This window comes from Cyprinodon tularosa, unplaced genomic scaffold, assembly GCF_016077235.1.
Source record: "Cyprinodon tularosa strain WSP-4 unplaced genomic scaffold, ASM1607723v1 ctg43, whole genome shotgun sequence".
NCBI classification, from domain to species: domain Eukaryota; kingdom Metazoa; phylum Chordata; class Actinopteri; order Cyprinodontiformes; family Cyprinodontidae; genus Cyprinodon; species Cyprinodon tularosa.
In genome coordinates this window covers 117,672-144,714 of record NW_024039152.1, presented here as the reverse complement: position 1 = coordinate 144,714, position 27,043 = coordinate 117,672, and the positions used below count along the sequence as shown (strand labels likewise).

General features: G+C 37.3%; 2 protein-coding genes across 2 annotated transcripts in view; one reads left to right on the top strand and one right to left on the bottom strand.

The window, feature by feature from the left end:
• Positions 1–11,954, top strand: part of LOC119792739 (inositol polyphosphate-5-phosphatase A-like) — a 185,862-nt gene extending 173,908 nt beyond the window's left edge. Inside the window, exons 13-16 of the mRNA XM_038299500.1 lie at positions 3,303–3,414; positions 8,429–8,497; positions 10,722–10,809; positions 11,436–11,954. Coding sequence (XP_038155428.1) covers positions 3,303–3,414; positions 8,429–8,497; positions 10,722–10,802 — 262 coding nt within the window. The 3' untranslated portion in view covers positions 10,803–10,809; positions 11,436–11,954. The remainder of the gene's footprint in view (positions 1–3,302; positions 3,415–8,428; positions 8,498–10,721; positions 10,810–11,435) is intronic.
• Positions 11,955–14,905: 2,951 nt separating this feature from the next.
• nkx6.2 (NK6 homeobox 2) lies at positions 14,906–17,257 on the bottom strand. The gene is made up of 3 exons (XM_038299508.1): positions 16,516–17,257; positions 15,501–15,673; positions 14,906–15,411 (listed from the first exon to the last, which is right to left on the bottom strand). Exons 1-3 carry the CDS (start codon positions 16,931–16,933, stop codon positions 15,160–15,162), a joined length of 843 nt encoding a protein of 280 aa, XP_038155436.1. The 5' UTR covers positions 16,934–17,257; the 3' UTR covers positions 14,906–15,159.
• Between the last annotated feature and the right edge of the window lie 9,786 nt (positions 17,258–27,043).

Here is a 27,043-nt window from a genome sequence, read left to right as displayed (position 1 = left end):
CAGGCCACCCTGAAGTGGAGCTGCTCTCAAAGCTCTTTGAAGACTTTGCTCTTTTCCACCCTCTCTTCTGTCTGATCCATCTTTATCCCCTCTCCTCTGCCTCCCGCTCTCTATCGGTTTCACTCATCCTATTCTTCATGCTCCCTTTTATCCTGGGATCACTTCTTTAGCCCCTTTGATTTGCATGTCAAAACCTCCATACATTTCCCCCGGTGTTTGAATGTTATTAATGCTAATTGGAGGCGGAGAACTTTAAAAAGTTCTCGGCAGGTCTGTTTGTACACCTGGTAGGGTTTGGGTCTGTGTGTGTGTGTCCATGAGCCAGAGAAATCGTATGCCCCAGCTTTAACCCCTTTTACATCCAATCACATACAAATGCATCTAAGTAAACTGGATTGTGATCAGAAAGGGAATTTATTTCAGTCAATCAATTTTGAAAATGAATAAGATTTTAAGTCTTTTCTTATTATTATTATCATTATGGCATCCAGCTACTGAGCAATGCAAATACTCAGATTGTCAGATGGAGAGTCTTGCTAAAAAGCAATAAAGAAATTATTTTATTTGCAGATAATGTCATCATAATCTTTGGAACATTTTCTAGAGATAGGCACTGACATCCTTCCAAAGGACAGCAAGGCACTCAGTGTAATAGCTTTATTGGGTTAGTTTTCACTAAGCACTAAATTTAAGAATATTTGTGGAAAATTAAGTGAATGAAAGAAGTCTGGTTGATAAATGGGTTCAAGCAAAACAGTTAAACAAAGCAAAGAGAGAAATATGGAATTAGACAGACTTAAACTCCATAAGACTGTTGGTCATTACAGAGATGAAGAGACATTCCAACCGGCAATGCAGAAAAGCAGTAGGCCGCTATTAAAGCCTGGGCATCTATTACATTTCAATAGTACCTTAGGTTGAACATCTCCATGCTATAGTACATTCATGCAGTAATTCATGAATGTAGCACCCCACACCCAACCCCAGCACATGGACATACGTTTTTAGCAGGTGGAAATTACCCTGATAAATACAGATTTATTTGGCTTTTATATAATAGACTAGGGAGTGGCTACCTAGTGGTTAGTGCATAGAGCTTGGAATCCTGAGGTTCTGAGTTCAAGCTCCATTCCCACAGACTGCCACTCTGGGTCCCTGAGCAAGACCCTCACCCCCCCCCACTGCTCCCTGAGTGCCCCATGATGGCAGCCCTCTGCTCCTCTAGTGGATGGGTTAAACGAAGAGGTAAATTTCTCCAATTCCAATTCCAGTTCAATTATTTTTATTTTATTATCTATTTTCCCCGTAGAAATTGTATTTTTCAATTTAAATAAGCTGTAAGATCATTAACTAAATGAACATAAAGAAACTCTTAAAGAAACTATCAAACTGTCAGTAATTACTCCAAATATAAGTCTAACTTCATAAGTGAGAAGAATAGGTTTGAGATTTTAGTTAGATTCCAATTCAATGAGTTATGAAAAATAAATATATTAACATTTAGATTAGATTAGATTCAACTTTAATGTCATTACACAGGTAAAGGTACAAGGCAACAAAATGCAGTTTAGGTCTAACCAGAAGTGCAATAGCAGCAAGTGCAGGATAAATAATGGTTCCATAAATACAGAATATGCGTTTCTACTGAATAAATATAGAGATGAATACCATTATAAACAGAATCTTAATAATAGATTTGTCCTATGAATATAATATATAGATAACTAGTGTTATTAACTAAATTTACAGCTGGATATGTACTGAATATAATATACAGGTGGATATTGCTATAAATAGGTTTTTTACAGTTATGTACAATAGCATAACATACAGGTGGATTTTACTATAAAATGAATAAATAAAGTTTGGACAGAAGCTATCTAAATTAAAGTGCAATGGAAGGTAATTGCATATTACAGTTAAAGTACGTTATTGCAAAGCTATATGTAAACAATTGGTACTGTGAATAAACAGTCGGCATTTAGACATTTACGGCAATATTCATAAATATTAGCTTATTTTCTGTGATTGCTCTACAAGAACGATTGCTCTTCAGATAAAACTCATACAAGGAAGGTAGGATTGTAAAAACATAAACATTTATGTGCTCACACCGTGTAAGACTTTATAAGTATCCAGTTTGACCTTGAAGGGAGAGATTTATCAGCAGATGTGAAGTAAAGGGGTGAACCAAGTCCCACTTTTCTCTTATTTGACAAAAACTGTGTTTATAAATGTTCCACCCTCTCCAGCACCGAATTATGCTAAAGGTGAAAGATGAGTGCCGTCCTGTTAGCAGGAGAATAAGAGGCTTTAAAACTTTAAGAGTTATAAAAATACGCATATTGCCAAATATCTTTAGAGGAGATGGAAGACAGCTTCAGGTCTAAATTGGTAACAGTTCACATCCAAGCACAAGGATCAGCCTGTCAGCTGTAGCTCCTACAGCTTGACCTGAAGCTGCAGATATTGACAGAGCTTCAGTACATTGTCCGTTTATGCTATCAAAGCTTGGCAGCAGTCATGCATAACCCCCCCCCCAGTGTGCGCCTGTGTTTATTTTACCATTAGGGTATCATTGTCCTCTGAGAAGAGGTGCTCGCTGTTATGCTACAGTTAGCACGCGTGGCACTGAGGGAGCAAATTGGATTGGTATTACAGTATGTAAGCCTGCTGTTACATCCTGATGAGCGCAGACAAACAAATTGGATTGGTGGCGTGTAAATCCGAAGCAGTTTGATGAGCCGGAGGGGCAAATTGAATTCTCAACAATGTAAATCTGCATCAGCTCGATGGCTCCCCGCCCGACTCCGCCACTTAAATCACGCGCTTGTTCCCGGCTGTTCCAAGACACAATTGCTCATGGCCGTTTGCTGAAGCACCTAATATGTTTTTGATGACCGTGCTGGGGTGTAGCTGTACATATGGCCGGCTGAATCTCCCTCTGGCCCGCTCTGCCCAAATCACACTTGTTCTAGGGTTTTTTTTTTTTCCACAACCCGCACATTTGGCAAAGAAAGATTGCTTTGATAGAGCCATCTTTGTATGTTGATTTAAGTGATTACTCAGATGATTGGTCATATTAATGGACCTCCTGTTTTCTTGTGATCTCTATCTCTGGGATGACAGATGATGTTTATTTCTCTTTTCAAACTCTGATTAATAGACATTCTGTTTATCGGCATCTTCAGTAGCTGTTTTAGGAAATAAATACCGGGGGATAAAGGGAACGCTTCTGAAATATAGCTTCTCCTTCATGTTTGTTGCTCTGATTTATTCCTATTTTTTTCTTTCTTCTCCAGTTATCCGTACAGTGAGGACCGGCATCACGGGAAGCAGTACATGAACACCAGATGCCCCGCCTGGTGTGACCGAATCCTTATGTCACCTTCAGCTAAAGACCTGGTTGTAAAGGTCAGCCCAACTTTTGGTTCTAACAATTACATTTCTCAAGCTAATTGACATCTAAATGTGCTTTTCTTTTACATCTTTATCCAAAATGATGGCACCATCCCATGTTTGGCAAATTTCTTTTTGTAATGTCACAGCTGCTATTTCAGGGATTATTTTATGGATTTTATGTGGAGGGGCTGCAATGGTAGAACCCTCCGACCAAGTTATGTAGAAGACAACAAACAGGAAAGAGGCTGCTGCCTTTTAATCTGCATCCACACTTTTACATGAGGAACACAACAGACAATAATAGTTGAACTTTATTGATCTCACATTGAAGAAATGTATCTCTGCATTTAACCCCTCCCCTTGTGGAGCAGTGGGCTGCCAATGTGCGGCACCCGGGGAGCAGTGTGGGGTCTAAGGGTCAGGGACCCAGAGTGGCAGTCAGTAGGAGTGGGTCTCAAACTCAGAAACTCAGGATTCCAAGCTCTATGCATCACCACCACCCTGAATGCACCATACTCATGGTGAAACATTGTAGTGGCTGCATGTAAGCCTATTAGAAGCAAAGTTCTTCTAACTCGAGATGCGCCCTAAATGTTCACCCAGAATAATAATCTGGGATCAAATGGCCCAGTTAAAGTCCAAACCAAATACAACTGCAAAGTAAACTGGTGTCCACAGATACCCTCACCCCTAGCTGAGCTTTACATGCTTTAGCTAATTAAAAATAAACTTTTCAGTCCCCAGATGTGCAGAGCCAATAGAGACTAAAAGGTTGCAAATGTCTTTGTAGAAAAAGGTGGTTCTATGATGTACATATGAGAAAATAAACTGGCAATCATAAAACCTTCCTTTATGAAGGTATACTTTGATTTTTGTGGGTCTGTCACATAAAACCCCAGTAATACAATGTGAAGCTTCTAGTTTTAGACGGTTTAGGGACTTTTGCAAAGCTTTTTGTTTTCCCCCTGTGCTACTTCACAGATGGAAGGATGAGGTGTTGCTGAATATTATTTTTGACCCACTGATCCAAAGTTGAACCCAAACAGTATTTATCCCAGCCCTTATAGAGTTCTGTTGGGCTCCATCTTCTTCATAAATCCTCATCTTCCTCAGAGAGATTGAAGCCCTGTTTAACTTTGGATCTGACTCAGAATTGCAAACAGCAGCCAATCTGCCACCTTTTTGCTCCCATCCTCTAACAACCAGTGCTGTTCTCAGTGCGCTCTTGACTCATTAGTTTGTCTGCTGCATTACTAAGTGATCCTGCCAGCAGTCGAGGCACATTTTCCCAGATTTCCTTTACTCCTTTTTCTCTCCCTTACACCAAGCCCTCGTTAATCACAAGCCATCCAATTTCCATAATTTCTGACCTCCAAATATTGTGTTTTCAGCCACCAACCTCCTTTTTTAGGATGAATATCCATGCTTTAATCTGTAAATGTGTGTGGGAGAAGTGCAGCCGTGTGTTGTACAGTACCAAACCACAGCAGCAGGGGGGTGCTCGGGAAGTTTGACTTTCTTTTGTAGTCAACAAATGAGAAGAAATTCCTTCCTGACCTTTCTTCTCCAGTGACTAAAGCTTCAATGGATACCTGCAGCTTTTCTAAAACATCAAGTTTCGCCTGTAGAACAAAAGTGAAGGGAAACCAGTAACTATAAACCATTAAAAAGCTGCATCTCTTCTAATGTGTTACTTTAAACCGGATGGTAAAATTGATCTGGTCCTTACCCAGATGGAAGATTAATTAATTTTAACCTGAAGTGGACAAAAAGATACCAAAATATTCCATTGTTAAATATAAAGTACATTTTAAGATGTATCCTTTTTTAAATTTTACTTTATTTAAAATTCCAAGAAGCTCTCTTACTTGAGTGCAGTTTTTTTGTATTCTACCAACCTCGGCTTAAATGTCTTTTACTTTCTTTCTCCACAAGAGTAGAAAAAAAAATGTTCCCCAGTATTTAACATTTCAGTAACAGGATAAATCAAAGTTATGTCCATGAGAAGAAAAAGAAAAGTACACTGCAGTGGCATAAATGATTAAAAAACAATAAAAATGAACAAATATAATGAGATGATTGTATTAAAAAAGATGCAATAATTGAATAAAAATCAAAGGAACATTTGATTGGAAACAAAACGAATAGATTAGCTAGATACTTAGATTAGGTTAGGATTAGATAGCATAGTCAAAACACATACATGTTTAATCTCTTTTTAAAGCAATTTATAATAGTTAGGAAACAGCAATGTTGTGATCCAGAACAGCAATACCTACAGGTGCTGCTTTTTAGTGAGTCAATCCCACTGATTGTAATCAGATATTAGTCATACTGATGTAAATATAGGGTTAGGTTTAAATAACAGAGCCTAGTTTCACTAAATTATTTTGTAATTCGTCCTTATTGCTAAAACCATGAAATTCTACTGTGATTTTATTTTTAATTTTTTTTACCACAACTGCAGGTTCACAAATGTGTCTTCATCAGCCTAATTTATCAAAATGATGTTAAAGGTGAATCTCACTCACAGCTGGCTCCCTGTTTGCCTTTCTCCCCCTGAAGTGCCGGCTAATTGCTGGTAATGCAGGGCCGGAGTGGAACAGTTTAGTGCTTTCGCATATTGGCTGATGATTCACCGAGCACACACTCTCTGGCTCTGAGCGTTACAGATTGTTGAGACATGGGCCCGTAAACAGCCCGGCATGCGGCATCATCTATCATGGCACGGTCGGTTAACTCGCCATCATGTTATTTTCTGCTTGCCGAGCCCTAACACGCCAAAGGTTGCCCGCTGGCTGCGCGGCGCGCCACCAGCTCCGGGAGCGCCGGTAATGAATGTTTAGCCGAGCGAGCGCTCCCTCCCTGCCGGAGGGGCCCTCGGGTAATTTGTTTATCTGTCTAAAGATTACGCAGCCCGAAAATCTACAATTTTATGCTGCCTTTGTAAATTACCAAGTGTGTGTTTGATGAATGAATCTCGGGCTGCAGGAGGCAGCGGGACGGGGAGGCCCGTCACACGAATAGAGAGGTGGCTGCTCGCTTGGAGAGGTAGGGAGGTGGAGGCGGGCGGTGTGCTGACCCCGCTCCACTGCAGGATTGCTATGAAGTTAATTCTGAATTTGCTTTATCGCTCATTCTCAAACTCTGTACCTCCTTCCTCAGAAACATGACTCCAGATCTGTGTGCGTGGCTGTTCAAAAACTCTTTAGTTCAACTAGACAAGTCATGATTTATTCTACAGTCTGAAGGTTCATGTGTGGATACGTAGCCTCTAGGTGTGCAGAGAGGCATCCAGAAGCCCCGTTGTCTTACACTGCCTCTCAGATAAAAGTGTATCCAATCGAGAAGCAAATACCCATTCTGGGAATTATTCTGCTCTATTCCTTCCCACATCTCTGTACACAGATCTGAGGTGCAGCCTCCTGCAGACTGGTGGAAGGGTTCGAAATCAACTGAATGGAAAATGAAAAAAAACAACATTTGATGTTCCCACAGTGCAAACGTTTTTGTGACTTCTCTTAGAGTAACAAATAACTTAATGTTGTTTTTATATGAAATGTAGCTCCAACTGCATTTTATACCTTTTATATAAAGTAGTGGGTTTCGGTTTTTCTCTATTCCTAACCCAAACTTTAACTTTTTTTTAAACACTTAAAATCATAGTGAAGTCTATGAAATCTTATGTGTTTATATTATTAAAGTGAGTGTTTTAATACGCTTCATGGTGCATTCAGGGACAGACTGCTGCACCCTAAATGCACCATGGAGCGTTATTACAGATCCTTCCTCCCAGCTGCTGTAAGACTCTAAAACCACCACTGTTCCCAAAAACCTCAATACGTTCTTACATTCATGCTGATTTTGCACAGTTTCAACCTTAGTCAGTTAAATAACTGCTGCTGTCATTTTGCACTTATATTGCAAATTCTCTAAAATTGCAGCTATTTTCAAATATCTGTTACCGTTAAAAATGTCCATACCTGTATAGTGGGTTTTTAATCTCTAGGTGCACAGTATTTATATTGTTAAAACACTTTATAGTATAATATTTTATTGTTTATCTTTTTACTCTCCACTATTATGTTATTCTTATACATTTTTCTACGGTCCATATTTTTGTGACCATTTTTTCTATAACCTTTTTGCTGCTGTAAACACGCGAATTTCCCCAGTGTGGGAAAATAGTGGGATTTTCTATTCTATTCCATTATGATTTTTTGGGCATCAAGTTAATAAAAACACAAAGAGTAGTTTCTCAGAAATTTTGAGTTTTACATAAAGGGACTAAACAAAACATTTTAAAACACAGAAGCATGAACCTATTGTAGATTATCTTTATATAATGTGGATTACGTGCACCTAAGAGATGGTCTGTGGTTTAATGGAACGGCTTAATGCCAGGTGTGGAACAAATGTCCTGGATATACCTGGAAACTGAAATAGTGAAACCAGCTGCAAATTCAAACCTTAGGAATCCCATTATCTCTGGAATAAGCTTTGCTTCACAAAACTTTCAATGCTCCTATTCTCCTTGATGCTTGTGCACAGTTTCCTTCCTTTTAACTTTCCCTAATATACTTGGACAGAGCTCTCTTTAAAGAGCCGATATGTTGGGGCTAAGGAAAACATTTCGTTATCATTTTTTTTTAACTATACTTATATGCAATGTTCTGGAAAACACTTGAATTCCATAATAAAGCTCTAAGCCATAAAAGTATGAATAACCTAATATGTTTCACCTTTATAGAGATGGAAAGTTGGTTATGTCTTTCTTAAATCTAAGCTGTCTGATGACTACAGATTATGATAGTTTTGTGTGGTGTTTGGTTTAAAAGCAAAGACCATTCTTTACCAGCATTGACAATAATTTATTAGTATTTATTCTCTCTGCTCATTTAATTAAGTATACCAAAGAAAATGACAAAAGCTTGTCCATAGTGTCGCTGTCTGAAACCAGTGTTTGTTTGGTCTGCAGAATAGCCATTCTTCTTTCTAACATGTTTTTATTTTTTTGTCTCTACAGCCAGAAAATGAGGAGAAGTCTATATTGTATGATAACATTGGGCCAAATGTCTGCATGGGGGACCACAAGGTAATACCAGTTCTACCTTTGCTCACATCTTTCTCCATGTTCTGTTATGATTGATGCTTCCTTTTAATAGAAGGAGGTATAAATCCCTATTTGTGTTTATTCAACAGCCCAATGTTTATTTTCCCTTGTTTTCTGTAAATTCTGAAGATGAATTCATTGTTTTTCACGGTTATGATTATCAAATATTATATTCAGGGTTAGTAATGCATAGAAATGAAAAAAAATATACTAAATATTCTTAGCTGTACTCATTTATGTAAATCCACTCCTGTTAGATTGCCTGGTCAAAAAAAGTCGCCTCTAAAAAACAAAACAAAAAAAACAAGGTTATACTCTTCAGCAGTTAGCAGTTTGGACCACCTTTAGTTTGATTCAGCACTCATTTCCTGCACAAGCTTTATTTCCACCTAGTGTTACATTACTTTTTCACCATGATCTTGCATTAATGATGGTAGAGTCTGACCACCGTGCAAACCTCCTCCTGCACACCCCGAAGATTCTCAATGGGGTTAAAGTGTGAACTCTGTGGTGCTCAATCCAAATGGCACCTCGTGTTCCTAAAAAAACTCTTTGACAATTTGAGTTTGATGAATCCCGGCATCGTCATCATGGAATATGGCCGCACCATCAGAGAAGAAAATATCTATAGATGGATAAGCTGGTCATCCAGGTAGTCAGCTCATTCTCTGAGCACATGCTGTTACTGAACCTACATCTGACCAACTGCAGCCTCTCCAGACCATTGCACTGCCACTAAAGGCTGGTACAGTAGGCACTAGGTATGATGCATGCATCACTTCACCTGCCTCTATTCTTACCCTGATGTGTCCATCACTCTGGAGCAGGGGAAATCTTGGCTCCTCAGACCACATGACCTTCTTCCATTGTTCCAGAGTCCAGTCTTTATGATCCGTACCAAATTAATGCACTTTTATTTCAGTTTAGCCTTACTAATTACTGGTTTTCTAAAAGCTGCACAGTGTTTCACTCCCAATCCCTTCACATTGTGCATATGGAAATACTCTTACTTTAGGATTAGGGTTACCCCAATCCTCTGTTGTTGTTTTTTTCTTTGATTTGATTTCACCAAATATGTAAGTGAATGCAATCACATACTTTCAGGGATTTCTTCCGGCCACCTTTTTCCCTTGAAGACAATGGACCCCCCTATATAATTCCAGTTTCTAATAATGCTTTGGACATCACTTCACATAGTTTTGGTAGATTCAGTAATCTCCTTACATGTTTTCTCATCCTGATGCATGCATGACATCTTTTCCACGACCACAGGATCAGTTGTTTGACACAGTTGAAGAAACGAGAAACAATTCATTGCTGAAGTTGGTGCTAAATAACTTTTCCGAGCAATAGAATAAATGTTAATCCAGTAATTATCTGATGGGAGACTACTGACTATTTTCTTAGTTAAATTCACTTTGCTTTTTTTTTTTTTTTTTGCTTTTTGGCCAAGCCGTACACTTTGAACGCAACTATCTGTATGTATAAGGATTTAAAGTGCAGTCTGCTTTGATTTGATGAATCAAACTTGGAAAGAAAATTGTTGGTATAAATAAAACACTCAGTATCACCAAAATAAAGCTACTGTACAAAATATGGTAGTAGCTTGATTACTTTTCCCTAGATGGAACTGCCACTTTTATCGGGTTGGGTTAGAGGGGTTGCTCTAGAAAGCTGAGGATAATTTTTATTTTTAAGCGTCATATTGAGGCCAAACGAACATCTGGATGAATGAAAAATAACATTAGGAGGAAAATAAAGAGGCTCTTTGTGTGATGGAGAAGGCAGATATTATCAGCAGGTTATTTTCTGCTGGAGTCTTTCCTAAAATATGAACGCTTAAAAGCAAAGTTTTAAATAAAAGAAGTAATTTTTAGTTTCAGTTTTTTTTTTTAACACATTTATTTTACACTAAAAATGTAATAAGATTCCTTATGTTAAAATCTGTTTTGCAAAATTAGTTGGAGGCCAACAAAAACCGCAGAAAACACACATCAGTGCTAAGATCTCGGCTGCCTCTGGTTAAAAAATGTCCAGTGTAGTTGACACCCAGGCCCGAAAAAGCGCAGTGTTGCTGTGTGAGTTTAACCTGCATGTTAAAGGTGCTCAGAGGTGAGAGGAGAGCAGCGTGTCCTCTTCCCACAGAGCATCAACTGAGTCCATTTTCCTTTTCCTGACTGTGGTATGTTTCTGTACCCCCTGCCAGCCCGTCTTCCTGTCCTTCCGATTACCATCGCGGGCAGGTAAACCTAATGAAAATAAGCGCAAGTGTTGTGTGGTGCAGTAATTTCGTGGTAAATATCATTCTTTTTCTTTATTAACATTCTTTCCATTGTTGCAACTGTTTGCCTTGATTTGCTTGTTCTTTTTTTCCATTACCTCACACCAAAGCGATTGTAACTGGAGGTTTTCCTGTATGAAGAGTTTTATCCAGAGATAAAACTTCATCAGAGGAGAAATGTTAAATGATCGCTAAGACCTTAAAATGCCATGTTCATTTTAAGATGCTAACATATAACCTAGAGCTACATTTGTTTATTGTAATGTGAGAGAGAATGTCCTGTAGATGATAAAGTGCAAAAGTACAGCTTGGACCCTGTTTTCCAGTTTGTCATCTTACAACCACAAAATTACGTTTTTGAAGTTTGTTGAGATGATGAAGCTGACATAAAAGGTTTTATGTTGGATGCTGCAATATATTTGGAACAGAATAACTGATCCTAGTCAAAGTTAAGGCTCTTCAGCAAGTTTGTCCATTATAGAATAATCCCAACAAAGCAAACTGAAGTTTGTGATTGTAACATGACAACCTGTGAAAGTTCAAGAGATCTGAATACTTTTGTAATGCAGCCATCTTTTATTTCCAATACTCTGTGAATTGAATGTGTAAAAGTTTTTCTTTTTCTTTCCCGTCCCACAGGGAATTCTTGCCAAAGGGGGTTAGAACATATTCCATGAAGAGCCCCTGTGAAAACACCGGGGAGAAAAAATACACACGCACAAACACACACACGCACACCCAGTTTGCACAAGCACACACTGAAGATCCCAGACAAGCTTCTTTTATTTTCAGCAGCGCTGAGTTTTTTTTCCGGACGGCTCATCCGCTCCGTTCTCTCTCCATAAAACACTTGTCGAGATGCGGACGAGCACCCGAAGAGGGCCCCGGCTCTGTGCAAGAGATGCACATTGCTGACCTCAACGTTGCCATGCAACCCAAATACCCCAGAAGAAGAAGAAGAAAAAAAGACAATCAAGGCAATGAATAAACCACCCCTTTTTTTCTTTTTTTTTTTGTTCATGCCACAGCCTCATTTCCAGAACTCTAATCTAGATCAGACATACTACATGCTTTTAGACACCGTTTACTGGCCATGCTTAGGTATGCCTATATGTATAAAAGCTACTTTCCAGACAATATGTAATGTGTTTTAAAAAAGGAAAAAGAGAAAAGAAAAAAGTGCAATGCGACAAATGTTGTATATCTATATTGTTTAGGTTTATTTGTACATTTGACAGCATAATATAGAGCCTTGAATGGTTTTAGTGCAGTTCTCTTCTCTGACCAAACTTTATGGTCCCTGTTGGAATAAGTAGGACTTCTGATATTAGTTTATTATGAAACTATATTAAACTATATACTCTTCCTTCTGTTGCCTGACACATCAGTGGACTTTTTCATTTTATATGCTGTACTTTTTAAAGCGATAATTTATGATTCGTACCAAAATGTTTGTGCTGCAGCGGCAGCGGAGAGCTGAGGGAGTGGGAACGCCACGGAAACCTTCGGATAAGTTCACAAGGAAAACCTCTTCAGTGATTTATTGCCTATCCAAGAATGTTTTAAGCAGTGCCATAGACCATGGAATATATATATATATATATATATATATATATATATATGAATGATAATGTTTGATATATATAGTACCCTCACATTATGTCATTATTATTCCTACTCTAACCTCTAACTTATTTCTATTATATTATGGTTCTGAATGTGATATTTTAAGTAGCCTTGGGTGTCCCTTTAAATGCAAACTGTTTTCTTTGTGTCTTGTTTTTTTTTTTCTGTTACTGCATTATGGTGCCAAGTATCCTACACAGACATGGAGTGTGTAAGAGTTAAGAAATTCCATCTGTTAAGGTGTCGATTTCCACATGTAAGACTCTAAACCTTGAAAAAAACAAAGAAGAAAGCAGGGAGAGCTTGTTCTCGTGTCTGCAGCCCTCAGGCTTTGAGCATTAAAGGGGGCGACCGGAGATGGCAGCGTTTGTTTCTTTTATTTTATTCACCACACTACAGGTTTCGGACAGTTTGAAGCCGTCATACTGATTCTTTGTGATTGCTTTATTGTCATCTAAATGAATCACAGCAAGTGGTAAAAAATTTAGTTTTTCTGTGCCTGCAGGAGAGTTTGTACTTTTTTTTTGGAGGGGGGGTTATCTAGACAACAAAAAAAGCTTGTTTTTGTCCCTGCTGGTCATTCTGAGTATGCTGTAGGAGTATAAGCCACAGTCGGGTTTTTTTTTTTTTTTCTTCACTCCATCTTATAAAAGCAGACAGAGATTTTATTCTAGTCCCTTCTGGAAGGCCTGGCCTCTATTGTAGGTGATGCAGTTCTTAAGCAATAAAACCATTAGAGCTGAAAACATGCTGTGTTGTCTTGTGTCCTACTTCAGAATTGCCTTATATGACAAACAGGGTAGGTTTTGTTTAATAAGGGAACATTTGAGGATTAAAATAATTAGATGCATCATTACTTCAGTGTTGCCTATTTAGTTTTAGTTTTTAGATATTACATATATGCAAATTAAAAACATTAAATATATATATACAGACCTCTTTAGTTTCTTTGAAATTTTTTTTTTTTTTGCATCTATAAAAAGTCTCTAATACATAAGAAGGAATTTCATTCTAAATACTTTAATCTGTGAAATAAATTAAATAATATTCATTTTGTTGGTAGGTTAATGACCACATCTAAAGAATTCATCCTAATGCAGGAATATTCCTGATTGTCCAAACAAGGCCTCAGAGAGATGAACCTGTCAGCTGCAGTAGCATGTTTGGTCCCTAGGGGGAGCTCCTCTCTTCTGCAGTACTACTTATTTACCACTTTCTTTATACAATTTTCTGACACAGTTCATAAATGTAATACTAATTTAAAAGTTTTTTGGTGTATGCAAAATTAAAAATAGTCATAGGCACATTTTGTGTAAAATAAATTGTTTCATTTTTATTTTAAATGAAGCCCACCCACACGTTAAAATAAGACAAGAAAAGCTTGTTAAATAATTTATTCATAATACAAATTCTTTTTTTTTTTCTTCCTATATTCTTCCCGGAAGCAATAATACTTTTTTCTTCTTTTTTTTTTTTAAGCTCAACATAAAGATGCTGCAGTTTTTTGTCCCACTGCATGATGAGGTAAAACCAAAAAACTCCTCTGAATGAAAACAAAGATGTTAAAGAAAAATGCATTTTCTTCTTCATTTTATAATTATTTACAGCATCCATTTTTGCCTGCACCTCTGCGTGAAAATTTGAATTGAAAGTTGGAAAAAAAATAAAAAATGGCTCTGCAGATATTAGAAACTTTAACAGCTGATCATTACAGCTGAGGAAGGGAGACAATAAGCGCAGTTTGAACCAACATAACTTATCCAGTAAAAAATATATACAATCTCATTTCACTCATTGCAAAACAGACCCCTCCCTCCCCGTCAACACTCCCAAAAACTAAAGACACAATTTTCTTTTTTTTAGCACAGCAGATATACCCTGGTTAAAGTGAACTTTTTGAAGCCTCACAGGCCCCGTTTACGCCTGCCATTGGGATCATGCGTCTGGGATCCGGATCAGCATGGGGGTCGATAACGGAAACAAACAAAAATAAAAAAATAAGAGCTCACAACAGATTATTACTGTTGTTGAAAGCAAAAAAATATTAGAGCAGACCTTAAACAATACAAAGGATCAGGAAATGAATGTAAGGATTGTATCAGGAGATAAAGAAAATCCTGCACTAAATAGGAAGTTTAAATTACTGTTGCAATGATCAGGCTATTTATGGACAAGTTTTACTTTTTATTTTTAAACAGACTTAAAAAATATATCCCTACTTATGTGCCTTAATATCAGTCCCTGACACTTTCCAGGGTTAATGCTAATATTAAAGGATGAAAAAGTGCATCAAAGCTGGTTTGATGTGTATGGACCAAAAAAAGTAGGAATTCCTACTTTTAATGCATTTAATGAACGTTGTTTAAAAAAAAAAAATAAGAAAAATAAATAAAATGAGGGAATGGTACTGATCCGGATGTAATGTTTAAATTTAGCGTCGCTATTAAAAGTCCCAGTTTATGTTGGAAAAGGCAGGCTTCCTCCTCGCTTTTATTGTCCTCTTCACTGACAGAAACTCAGTGAATCTGTCTCAGTTTTTTTTTTTCTTGAGGTTCAGCTCAAACAAGGCGTTCTGGAGCTCTATGTGTCCAGTCTAGATGAAGCCCCCCTCTCTGGCTTTTTTTTTTTCTGCCCGAGCAAAAACAAAAAACAAATGCGCTTCCCTTCAAACGCATGTTGTTATGTCAGGTGGGAACTAATCAGGACGGGTCTCTGCCGGACCCCTTTGGTCTTTCGATCACAAGGTGTCCGAGCTGTTGCTGCAGGGGCTGATCAGGGCCAGGTTGGTGGTGGTCTTGTGCTTCTTCAACAGTCTCGTAATTTTCTCGTCGTCAGAGTTGGGGTCCAGCGGCTTGTTGTATTCGTCGTCATCCTCGTTGTCTGAGCTCTCCTTCATCTTCTCCGTTTCAGAGTCGTGCTTCTTCTTGGCTGAGGCCATCTCTGCTGCGTGCCTCTTCCTCCACTTTGTCCTCCGGTTCTGGAACCAAACCTATTAGTACAGAGAGCAAACTGTGAATAATATATACGTAAAAATATAATTAAATTGTGCAAATGAACAGACTCTTTGACAGGCTTTACCTTGACTTGACTCTCTGTCATTCCTAAGGAGTAGGCCAGCCGGGCTCTCTCAGGTCCAGCCAGATATTTGGTTTGCTCAAAGGTTTTTTCCAAAGCAAAAATCTGCTGTCCTGAAAACGTCGGCCTAGAGTGCTTCTTCTTTCCGTCTTTGTCCATCATGATGTTAGCCTGAGCTGAAGAGGAGCAACACAGAGAAAACTAAATTATTAAAAGTTTCATTTTTAAAGAAGCCATTTTCCAAACAAAAATGTTGAGTTATAGGATTCCTTTTTAAATAACAGAACAACATTTTCCAATGTTTTTTTATTATTATTATTATTTTTACTTCTCTTTTTAAATTATGATTCAAATTGTTTCACTGTCAGATCTTAAACAGAGAAATAGGATCGACAAAAAGTCATTGAAAAACAGAGGAGCGGTCATCCAATCAAAGGACACCCTTAGAAAATAAATGTATGGATAAATTGTTAAAATATACTATTTTACTTTGAAGGACTTAAGCTTAAAATGCGCCATTTAAAATAATCTCCCCTTAATTCCAATAAAAAGGTCAGCCTATTTCTGTTGTAAGTAATTCTGACATAAGGTCTACTGTCCATGCTCTTTTTTTTTTATATAATAAATATATTAAGAAGCCATTTAAAATATTATATATGCATTGTATTTTATGCTACATTGCTTTTGTTTGTTTAAGTGAGCGTTGTGCCCAAAAAAACACACTTTTTATGGTATTTCTGCCTGAAATGCCATTAAATATATAAAAAACATATTTTGCAATATTATGATATATTCTATAAAACAAAATAAAAAAAACTAGAAGGAAACGTCTTGCTGCACACATCCAAATTTAGATAATTTAGTAAATAATATAAAGTTAAATTATGTTAAATTAAATATGACAGCCTTTATATATGTATACACCTAAATTTGTTAGAAGAAAATATATTTAAAAAAGAAAGATTTATTTTGAAAAAAATAAATAAATAAATAAAATTATTAAGTGAAAAATCCTTACTTGGACAAGGAACCCGTGGGTCCCTCCACGGGGCCCCCTGCATGACCCCGGGCCAGAAAATGGGCGCCCTGCCGGGCAGCTCGGCCAGCGGCTTCGGGTACCGAGACACCGCGGGGCTGAAGTACATCCCGGCCGCTGTAGTCGCCAGGCCGTTAATCCGCGGAAAACCGGACAGCAGCTGCCCCGCGGTCGTGATGGGTCTCCCCAGGATGTCGCTTATTCCGTGAGGGGTCCCGCCGGAGATCTGCGAGCTGAGGTTGGACAGGGAGGGCGCCTTGAAACCCGCCGGGCTCTGCTGCAGCGCGTATGGGAACAGCGACGTCTTCATCTCGGTCATGTTGTGCAGCGCCGCCAGCGGGGTGCTGCCCAGAACGAACGCACTCTGCCGGTTAGCGTCCATCTGTCCGACCGCTAACATTTGTAAACATGAACCACCGAACTCACTTCAGTGGAAATAAAGCAGTTAAATTACTAAGAGCTCTACGCTTATTCTCGGCTTTTCCCAAAGTATCCTGTTTGATGAGAAAGATGGGAGGAAAAAAGTTCTTCTCTCCTGGGAACTTCAGACCCTGATGAAACCCCCCTGAAAGTGTCTCTCCGTGTTTGTTCAGGTCGCAGTCCGCTGCAGGAATCCTCGCCAAAGTCAGTCAGTGCGATGATGTTTTTAGCGGCTTTGATGGGAACCATTAAACAGCCCCCTTTTCATTCCATAAATTGACTCGCTCTCTGCTGGGAGGGAAGCAGATACTCACTGATAACACCACAGCCACCTGCAGGCGCTTCCTTCTCATTGGCTACCACAGAGCAATACCCCGCTCTGATTGGCTGAAGTAGTTCCGCCGCTGATTCACTGATAGGTTTCTTCCAATGATGTATTCATGTGCCGTCGGAATTCTAAAACATATTGTTGACTAATTTTTTCTCGGGATTAATGATCAGTTGAGATTAATTAGTTAAGACTGTCAATAAGTTTTCCTGCTCTTATCCTCTTGTAAGTTATTATTGCCCGTTACAAATCATTTTATTAAAAGATTTACAGCAATCTTTACAGTTTAGCTATGTGTATTTAAATCAGAAATACATAATTTATATTAATATACAGATATGTATAATGAAAGCCCCTTGCATGGGTAAATTAATTGGTTATTTGTATTTCTAAATTGAAAATACAATACTGTTGTTTTTGTGTTGTTTAATGACCTGAAAGGAAAAATTTTCAAGTCTTTAACATCATGATTTTAATTCCCCCAGCAATTTTTATATATTCATCCCCTTAGCATGAGATTTATTTCTAAATGTCCAGGTAAAGTTTAGGTTTTTTAAATGAAATAAAGTTTAAATAAAGGAAATAGAGGGGGGGAAAAATAACAGCGCCTCCCACAGTTATGGTATATGATGGCAGCAGGCAGAATTAAGAGCCTGAATAGAAATGTTTAAAACTATAAATTTGGTTGTAATGTGGTGGCTTTCAATGGTAGAATATCAAAAATCAGGACACCTTCAGTCGATCATCTGATTTTTGATATTCTACCATTGAAAGCCACCACATTTGGTGCATTGGCCGGGAAGTGGTAGAATTCTCGCCTGCCACGCGGGAGGCCCGGGTTCGATTCCCGGCCAATGCACCAAATGTGGTGGCTTTCAATGGTAGAATATCAGATGATCGACTGAAGGTGTCCTGATTTTTGATATTCTACCATTGAAAGCCACCACAGTACAAAGTTCAAAGTTTTTATCATGGGGAGCATATAAAGCAATCAAATCAAATTTAAATTCTGATGCATTTTTACCAAAAAAGACAAAGAAACTCACCTGTGTTAAAATTCTAATATGGTTAATTTCACCTTTATGATGCTTCAATTCAATCTCACATCAATAAACATCTCAAAAGATATCTGATAATATTTGTTAATAAATTCCATCCCAGCTGCTGGTGTCTACAAAAACTTTTAAACAGTCATTTTATGTTGAGTTTGGACTTTTTCACAACTGTATATTAACTAATGATGTAAAACATTGTATAAAAGTATCTAAAAAGACTTTAGCTTTTGTAAAACAAACATTACTGATAATAATCTTTCCTTTTGAGCTATATATATTTGAGCTTTTCAGATATCTAAAAGGTTTTACATCTCCGATATTTAATATTAAGACTATTGCATAGATTAATATACATCTAATGGTTTAATAAAGATATTTCTCCAGTTTTAATCTTAGATACCTAAGCTGGAACATGTGCCAAAATAAATTCATCATAATATGAAGTTTAATTTATTAGGTCTGAGACATTCATGAAGGTTTTAAACATAGGTGACTAGCCTTTTTTTTTTTTTTTTTTTAGGTATCTAATGTTATGTTGTACTGCCAATTAAAAAAAGATTTAAAGATGACCCCTACCTTGTATTAATTCAAACCATGATATTTCTTTTTCTGTACAAGAAGCAACTTGTAGTACTAACGTCATTTCCTGACACAGATTATTGTTTGAGGTATTCGGAAGGTTATTTGTTGACAAAATAAGATGAGACAATATTTTACGGCCATTAACCAAAGAGTGTCTCGGCCTCATATTTTCAGGCAGGACAGCAGTAACCCCTGATGGTGTGCTGTAGAATCTGACACCAAGATGTTAGCAGAACATCCTTATTGAGATGGGCCCTTCATGATCAGACTAGTTTGTACAGCATATCCTACAGATGCTTGATTGGATTGAGTTCTGGGAAACTTGGACAAAAACATAAGATCTTTCTAAATCATTATTCCTGTTTGTCATAAATGAATACCTTTTATTTTTACTTAAATAGAAGACATAATCTGGAACAATGATTATGTAGTAAATTCTGATGGTTGGAAGCACCCAAGGTTTTTTTTAGAACAACATCGACCCAAAGCAGCATCCAGCTTCAGCTCCCTACTTCCAAACCCCCTTCTTCCAACCCTAAATCGATATTAAAGCAGTTTTAGCGACACTCCTAACAGTTGCTCAGTCATCGCCGCAAGTCCTTAGTCAACATCACTCAAATCCTTATTTTTAAAACACTAACAATGAGGAAAGATCTTCTTTCTCCACACAGCAACAGGTGCCCTTATTTAAAGTGTATCAATATTCTTCTATTCAATTGTCACTGGGTGAAAGAAAATATGTTGTTTCACATCTACAAAATCAAATTCACAATACAATAGATTAACAAAATGTATGCTGTGAGTGATTTTAGGTGAGGTGTTTCGAAGAACTTCTGCATCTAAAGGGTCCGACCACTGGTGGGTTCACCTCTGGTCAGACCATTAAGCCTCTGTGAGTATTAAAGTTTGCCCTAAGGAAGTCTTTCATTATGAATTTTAGTATCTTGGCTTCATAATCAGGAATAAAAGTTACTTCTGTGCTGATTAAACTGCAAGCTGATTTACATCAAGTTAATCAGCAGGTGTGACGAAACAGTGGGCCTCTATGCAACTATCAGCAAATTATATCATATATTCTGAGGTGTTCAAGTTACATTTGAGATGTAAAGTAATTCTTCAGAACATTTACAGTTTTTCATTTACTTGATTTCTTTGCACATTTGTCCATCATAGGATTGCTAATATCCCTCAAATAGAGATCTAAAGGCTTTAAGAGTGTTTTAAAGTTTCCTAAAAAGCTTTTCTGAAAGTAAAAAAAAAGAAAAAATCTATTTGGAAGATGAAAAAAATGACACAGGAAGGAGCAGACTTTCAAAGGAACAGTAAATAGTTGGCTAATAAGGCATCACATTAGGAAACCATGTTGAAAGGCATGGTAGCCTATCTTGCTGGGAGGGAAGATTTTATCATAATTTAACAGATATTTTTTAGCTAAAATGCAAAATAAGTCTAAAAATCTGACCATCATTTGTTTTGTTGCGGGTGATAATTTATATCTAAAGCGAGTCTGCTGATTTTACAGCAAAATCGGGCCCCAGCCATAAACTTAAAGAGAAGAGAAAAATGTCGGACGGGACCTTGAATGCAGCATCAGCTGCAGCGATACACTCCATCAGTTTTGCTCGCAAGAAGCTGGAGTATCTCACACTGTAGGAGTTTTTGTTTTCTGGAATTAAAAATATAATATTTGCGTATATTTTAAGCGTTTATAGCAAACGGGGATAGTATATTAAATGCAAAAACGAACTTTAAGACAACAGTTAAGAAAATGCAATACAGGTTTTATACATTAATCGCAGTAAACTGAATAAACATTCAAATTTCTTTCAAAAAAATTTATTTTTATCATGCAGATGATGATAATAATAAACATAAAGGAGCTTGTTCAGTAACTTTTTTATTTCTGCACCGAATACCAATTTTAATCTAATTCCCGTTTTCTCCTAAAAGTGCGCAGAAATCTTTTAAGGTTTTTAGTCCAAAGTTAAGGTCCTGCAGAACATCATGCTTTATTTCTGAGTGCACGAAACCAGGGGCTCCGTGCACTCATCACCTTGAGTGCTGTAATATTTTATGGAGATGTGAGAAGCTTGAGAGAGTGAAATATGGCACCGCTGGTGTTTAAAAGGCTCCAACCAAATGCACCTTGCGTCTGATTTGCTCACCGCGGGAAGATCCGGGGTTTTAAGAGGTTTTCAACGCGACGTGATTCACAATTTTGACTGTATTTCTTCAAGCTTTCTGCAGCAGACGCGCATTTTCCAATCCTCTAAATGGCCTTCTATTTCTAATTTATCCCCCCCCCGTATTTCCCCCTGATTGTGTGCATTTACTATCACATTTGAAGGTCTTTCTGAAATGATCACATATCGGAAAAAAATAAATATCTCTAAATATGGGAAGCACAGCTGACAGAAGCAGGGCTCAACAGGAGGTTAAATGTGGGATCATCCAGAGGGAGATCAATGACAGAAAGATTGGTACTTTTTTTCTAAGCTCATCTGCAGCCAAAGATGAAAGCTGCCAGGATGGCCATCCCTGCAAACATAATCACAATTTAACTCAATGAATGATGAAGGTTTCTGGGTCGGAGACCTGAAGGTAATTCAAAGTGTAAACCATTCAACTGGGTTTAATCATTCTATTATAAACTAATAATTATAAGAGAAAAACCTAATTAATGTTAAGAAGAAACTTATCTATTAAAAACCTATTTCTGTCCTTTCTATATATATCATAATAACACATTAACTATTATTTTCTTGTAATAACTAAATTCCTTTTTTTATTATTATTATTATTATTAAAGGACAATTCCTTGATAAACCCTGAAGGTGAACTGAATATTACCAAGAACGAATTTTATAGATCGCTAGGTGCAAAAAAGAAAAAGAAAAAAAAAGGCTTTATTTATTTATTTTTTTTATTTAGGGTGTCTTTTCTTTTTTTTTTTTTTTTTTTTTTTTCTGGTACCTCAGCCACCAGTAGCTCCTGCTCACCTATGGCTGTCAGTCTGTCCTCACTAGTACGGTTTAACTTTATACATTTAGGTCAGGGTTTTTTTTAAGACAGAGCACCCACTATAATATCAGGCTTCATTAGACAGAAAATAAGAAATATGCAGTAGACTCCTATATTACTTGATCAACAGCGCCCTCTGGTGGTAGAAATTGGAAACAGCTTAAAGTGGATCTGAGAACCTAACTTAACATTTTGTCTGGTTTCACCCAAAAGCTTCAGTCTAGTTTGTTTCTATTCTATGTCAATGAGCTATTTAAGTTGGTAAACGAATGTGACGTTAAAATGAAAAAAAAAAAAAAATAAAAAAATGTTTTTTTAAGCATGCCGCACAATTGAACAGGGGCTCCTTTCTTTTTATACCTATTAATAAAGCACATTTTGAAAAAAATACATAAAGACCATCCACTTGTTTGTGATTTAAGCTTTGTGGAAACACATCTATGAAGCTCTCAGATGTTTCTTTGACAGATTAATGAACAAATACAGATACAGAGAGAGGAAAACAGCTGACAGGTTAAGGAGATAATTGCTGAAAAGTTTAACCTCTTAATATCTACCCCATTTTGGGAAATTCTCGCCTATTTTGCATACCCAAAAGGAAAAGTAAACAACTGAGAAGCTATAAGCCCAAATTACATGTGTGATACATTATTTGAAAGCTAACACCTTCTAGTTTCTGAATATACAGGTGCTGGTCATAAAATTAGAATATCATGAAAAAGTAGATTGATTTCAGTAATTCCATTTAAAAAGTGAAACTTGTATATTATATTCATACATTACATACAAACTCATATATTTCAGATGTTTATTTTGTTTAATTTTGATGATTACAAATGACAACAAATGAAAATCTCAAATTCATCATATCAGAAAATTAGAATATTGTGAAAAGGTTCAAAATTGATGGCCCCTGGTGCCACACTCTAATCAGCTAATTAACTCAAACCACCTGCAAAAGCCTTTAAATGGTCTTTCAGTCTAGTTCTATAGGCTACACAATCATGGGGAAGACTGCTGACTTGACAGTTGTCCAAAAGACGACCATCGACACCTTGCACAAGGAGGGCAAGACACAAAAGGTCATCGCTAAAGAGGCTGGCTGTTCACAGAGCTCAGTGTCCAAGCACATTAATAGAGAGGCGAAGGGAAGGAAAAGATGTGGTCGAAAAAAGTGTACAAGCAAGAGAGATAACCGCACCCTGGAGAGGATTGTGAAACAAAACCCCTTCAAAAATGTGGGGGAGATTCACAAAGAGTGGACTGCAGCTGGAGTGAGTGCTTCAAGAACCACCACACACAGACGTATGAAAGACATGGGTTTCTGCTGTCGCATTCCTTGTGTCAAGCCACTCTTGAACCACAGACAGCGTCAGAAGCGTCTTGCCTGGGCTAAAGAGAAACAGGACTGGACTGCTGGTGAGTGGTCCAAAGTCATGTTCTCTGATGAAAGTAAATTTTGCATTTCCTTTGGAAATCAAGGTCCCAGAGTCTGGAGGAAAAGAAGAGAGGCACTTCATCCACGTTGCTTGAAGTCCAGTGTAAAGTTTCCACAGTCAGCGATGGTTTGGGGTGCCATGTCATCTGCTGGTGTTGGTCCATTGTGTTTTCTGAGGTCCAGGGTCAACGCAGCCACATACCAGGAAGTTTTAGAGCACTTCATGCTTCCTGCAGCTGACCAACTTTTTGGAGATGCAGATTTCATTTTCCAACAGGACTTGGCACCTGCACACAGTGCCAAAGCTACCAGTACCTGGTTGAAGGACCATGGTATCCCTGTTCTTAATTGGCCAGCAAACTCTCCTGACCTTAACCCCATAGAAAATCTATGGGGTATTGTGAAGAAGAAGATGCAATACACCAGACCCAACAATTCAGAAGAGCTAAAAGCCACTATTAGAGCAACCTGGGCTATCATAACACCTGAGCAGTGCCACAGACTGATCGACTCCATGCCACGCCGCATTGCTGCAGTAATACAGGCCAAAGGAGGCCCAACTAAATACTGAGTGCTGTACATGCTCATACTTTTCATGTTCATACTTTTCAGTTGGCCAACATTTCTATAAATCCTTTGTTTTTATTGGTCTTCAGTAATATTCTAATTTTCTGATATGATGAATTTGAGATTTTCATTTGTTGTCATTTGTAATCATCAAAATTAAACAAAATAAACATCTGAAATATATGAGTTTGTATGTAATGTATGAATATAATATACAAGTTTCACTTTTTAAATGGAATTACTGAAATCAATCTACTTTTTCATGATATTCTAATTTTATGACCAGCACCTGTATACATGAAAACTGGGTGAGTAAAACACCCAAGATGCATCAGTTCAAACAAGACTCAAAGTTGTTGTTTTTTTTATTCTCAGAAAATAATAGCTCTTTTTTTGAACAGCAGTTATAAAGACATGCTTGCTTATTATGGCTGCTTTGTCATGCATCTGTGTTAATTGTGCTTTGGTGCTCGAATTGTGCTTGAATTGTGGAGAATCTAAGCTTTCCAGTGATGTCTAACATTTCTATATTGGTAAACATTTTACCAGTGTAATTTTCATGATTTCTGAGTTATTATTTTTATTTGCTTTATGGGTTTGAGAGGTTAAACCTTTGAAATTTTAATTTCTGTTCAGAACATCGTCTACAAATTGAAATAGTGTTGCAAAATCGGAAAGCTATTTAGAAGATATGAGTGTCCGTATAAACTGGAGACTCCCATGATGCTGTGGAGGAGCTGCTGAAATCCACAGCTCAGGTGGAATAATCTGTCATCAGGACAAGTGTCAGTGGTGGACTCTGGAAATCTGGAAGAGCGTTTAAGGAGGTCTTGTTTGGAGTTTACCACAGGTCATGTAGGACAGCTCTGATTGAATGAAACCACATTATTTGTTTATTTAAACCTGAAATGATGTGAGTGTGTTGTGGGAAAATAGAATAGCACATCCTCCTGGACAGCCATGGATGCACATGGCAGTACGGGGATTATTTCACTTCAGTCAGATCAGGGAATCCGCTCAGTGCAGATGGGGAAATTGATGAAAATAAATGCAGAGTAATCCTCGAAGAAACCCCCTAAGTGGCTGCTTAACACATGAGACCTGTGCTGATGCTCATGCTCCACCAGGAGAATGGCTGTAAATATATGGAAGGAAACACAATAAAAATGATTAGAACAAAGTAAATTATATGTTAGAATGAGCCACTCATAATCCAGAGCTAAATCAGATTTAAAAAGCTGATGTTTACACACTTGCAACATCAGAGACATGTTGACTGTTGGGGGTTTGAACATAAAAAAACATCTAAAGTTTTTAGATTTCTGGAACATAAAAATGTAAAGAAAAAACAAAAAAAAAAAAACATATTGTTACCCCTCCACTTTAGAGCTCTTTGGTGCTTTTTGTTATTCAATCACATAACAGATGCAGCAGATTAAACTGGTTTGCACCAACAGTTTCCACCAGCCTGTCCAGTTTCCCCTAAAATCTTCCCTGCCGTTGCCTCAAATGTTATCTTGTAGTTGACTCTTCTTTTTCCTTACTGTTGTAATTCCATCTTCTTGACCAAATCTACTGACAAGAGCTTCTCTGTTGGGTTGGAGGGACATTACCTCGGAAAATGTAATGTTTGACTTTTGAGCCACTTTATCCCAATTCCCTTAATACCTAATCCTTACACTGGAAAATACATAGATAATTTCCACTCTACTCCTGTATTGCTGCAATATGTAATTCTTGCAGGATGTTTACTTATCAAATGTATCAGTTTATTGGTGCAGGGGACAAGACAAGTGTTCAATTATAAATAAATTATAAATGTAAAAATCCAAACATTTTAGCCTAAATCATCCTAAATGATTAATGGAAATGTTCTTTACCAGAAAGAAGAGAAAGCCATCCCTCACATGGATGCTAATCAGGATACCTCACTATTTGCTGCACTATGGACCCAGCAGCTCTTCCAATCAACAATCAGAGGAACATTTTATCATGTAAAATATCTCAATCACTCTCCTGCTGTCAATCAATGTACAATATTCCCTGCACAAAATGAGTCCATCTTTAAAGTCATACTTAGACTGATTTCTATATTTTCTTCTGTAGTGTTGCGTTTTTTATCATGCTGTGTACTGGTGACCACAGGATTTTCACTGTTTATGACTTTGCTATTTATTTATAGCACTAATTCTGTAAATCAGATGGAAATAGGGATTTCTTCGAAAGAGGTTCCACCGCTTCTTTAGCATAAATAAAACTGTGCTTCTATTAAGTTAGAAAGAAAAAAACCCTCAGCATGCAAGAATGAAATGTATTAGTTGTAGAATGTTTGGATATTTACATAACTGCATAAAGAAATGAATGGACTAAGAGATTATGCATTTAAAACGTAATTGCTGCAAACCATGGATGGACACAACACTTTGTTAAAACATGTAGTTTGGGTGTTTTTTTTTTCTTTAAATTTTCCTTTTCAGCTTCTTGTTTGCTCAATAAATTGTCAGACCAGAGAAGTGATAGTATGCCGTTTTTAAAGAAACCAGGTCATGGTGATCTTTTTTAAATGACTGAAATCCATGGCTTCGAATCTGTTGCATCTTTTAGGATGTTCTTAATAAGAGCTCATTTTAAAACCGATAAAGAGAAAATCTTCTACCTTTGTGTGTTTTATCAAGTGAAAACACTAGATGGCAACCTGCAACAAGATCATGGCTAGGAAACATGCCAGGGGGCTGAGGTGAAGCTCACTAGTACCAGGTGGACACTGAGCAGTGAAGACTGATAGTGGGCTTCACACCATTACAATCCTTTAGGAGCCAATAGAAGGTGGAAAACATTAAGTACATCCATTTAAAATCAAAATCATAATTAGAATTTTATTAAAAACAATAAGCTTTCTTTAAAACCTTTTTTATTTAGATGTAATTTTAATACATTTTAAGACTTGTGGTACATTTTTCATAGAAATTCAGTGACGAAAATGTGAATTGTAATTACTTAATTTATTTATTCTATTAATGTGCTTATTCACAGTACTGCAATGTCCCCCCATTTTGGAAAATAGTTTTACTTTTTTCTCTCACTGTGTTTTAGATGATT

Bases quoted from the DNA above. Each gene is read 5' to 3' on its own strand.
- nkx6.2 (XM_038299508.1), bottom strand. From the start codon at position 16,933: ATGTTAGCGGTCGGACAGATGGACGCTAACCGGCAGAGTGCGTTCGTT. The intron at 15,674-16,515 runs GTAAGGATTTTT...GCTCCTCTTCAG, and splicing joins CCCACGGGTTCCTTGTCCAA to CTCAGGCTAACATCATGATG. The intron at 15,412-15,500 runs GTAAAGCCTGTC...CTGTACTAATAG, and splicing joins TGACAGAGAGTCAAGTCAAG to GTTTGGTTCCAGAACCGGAG.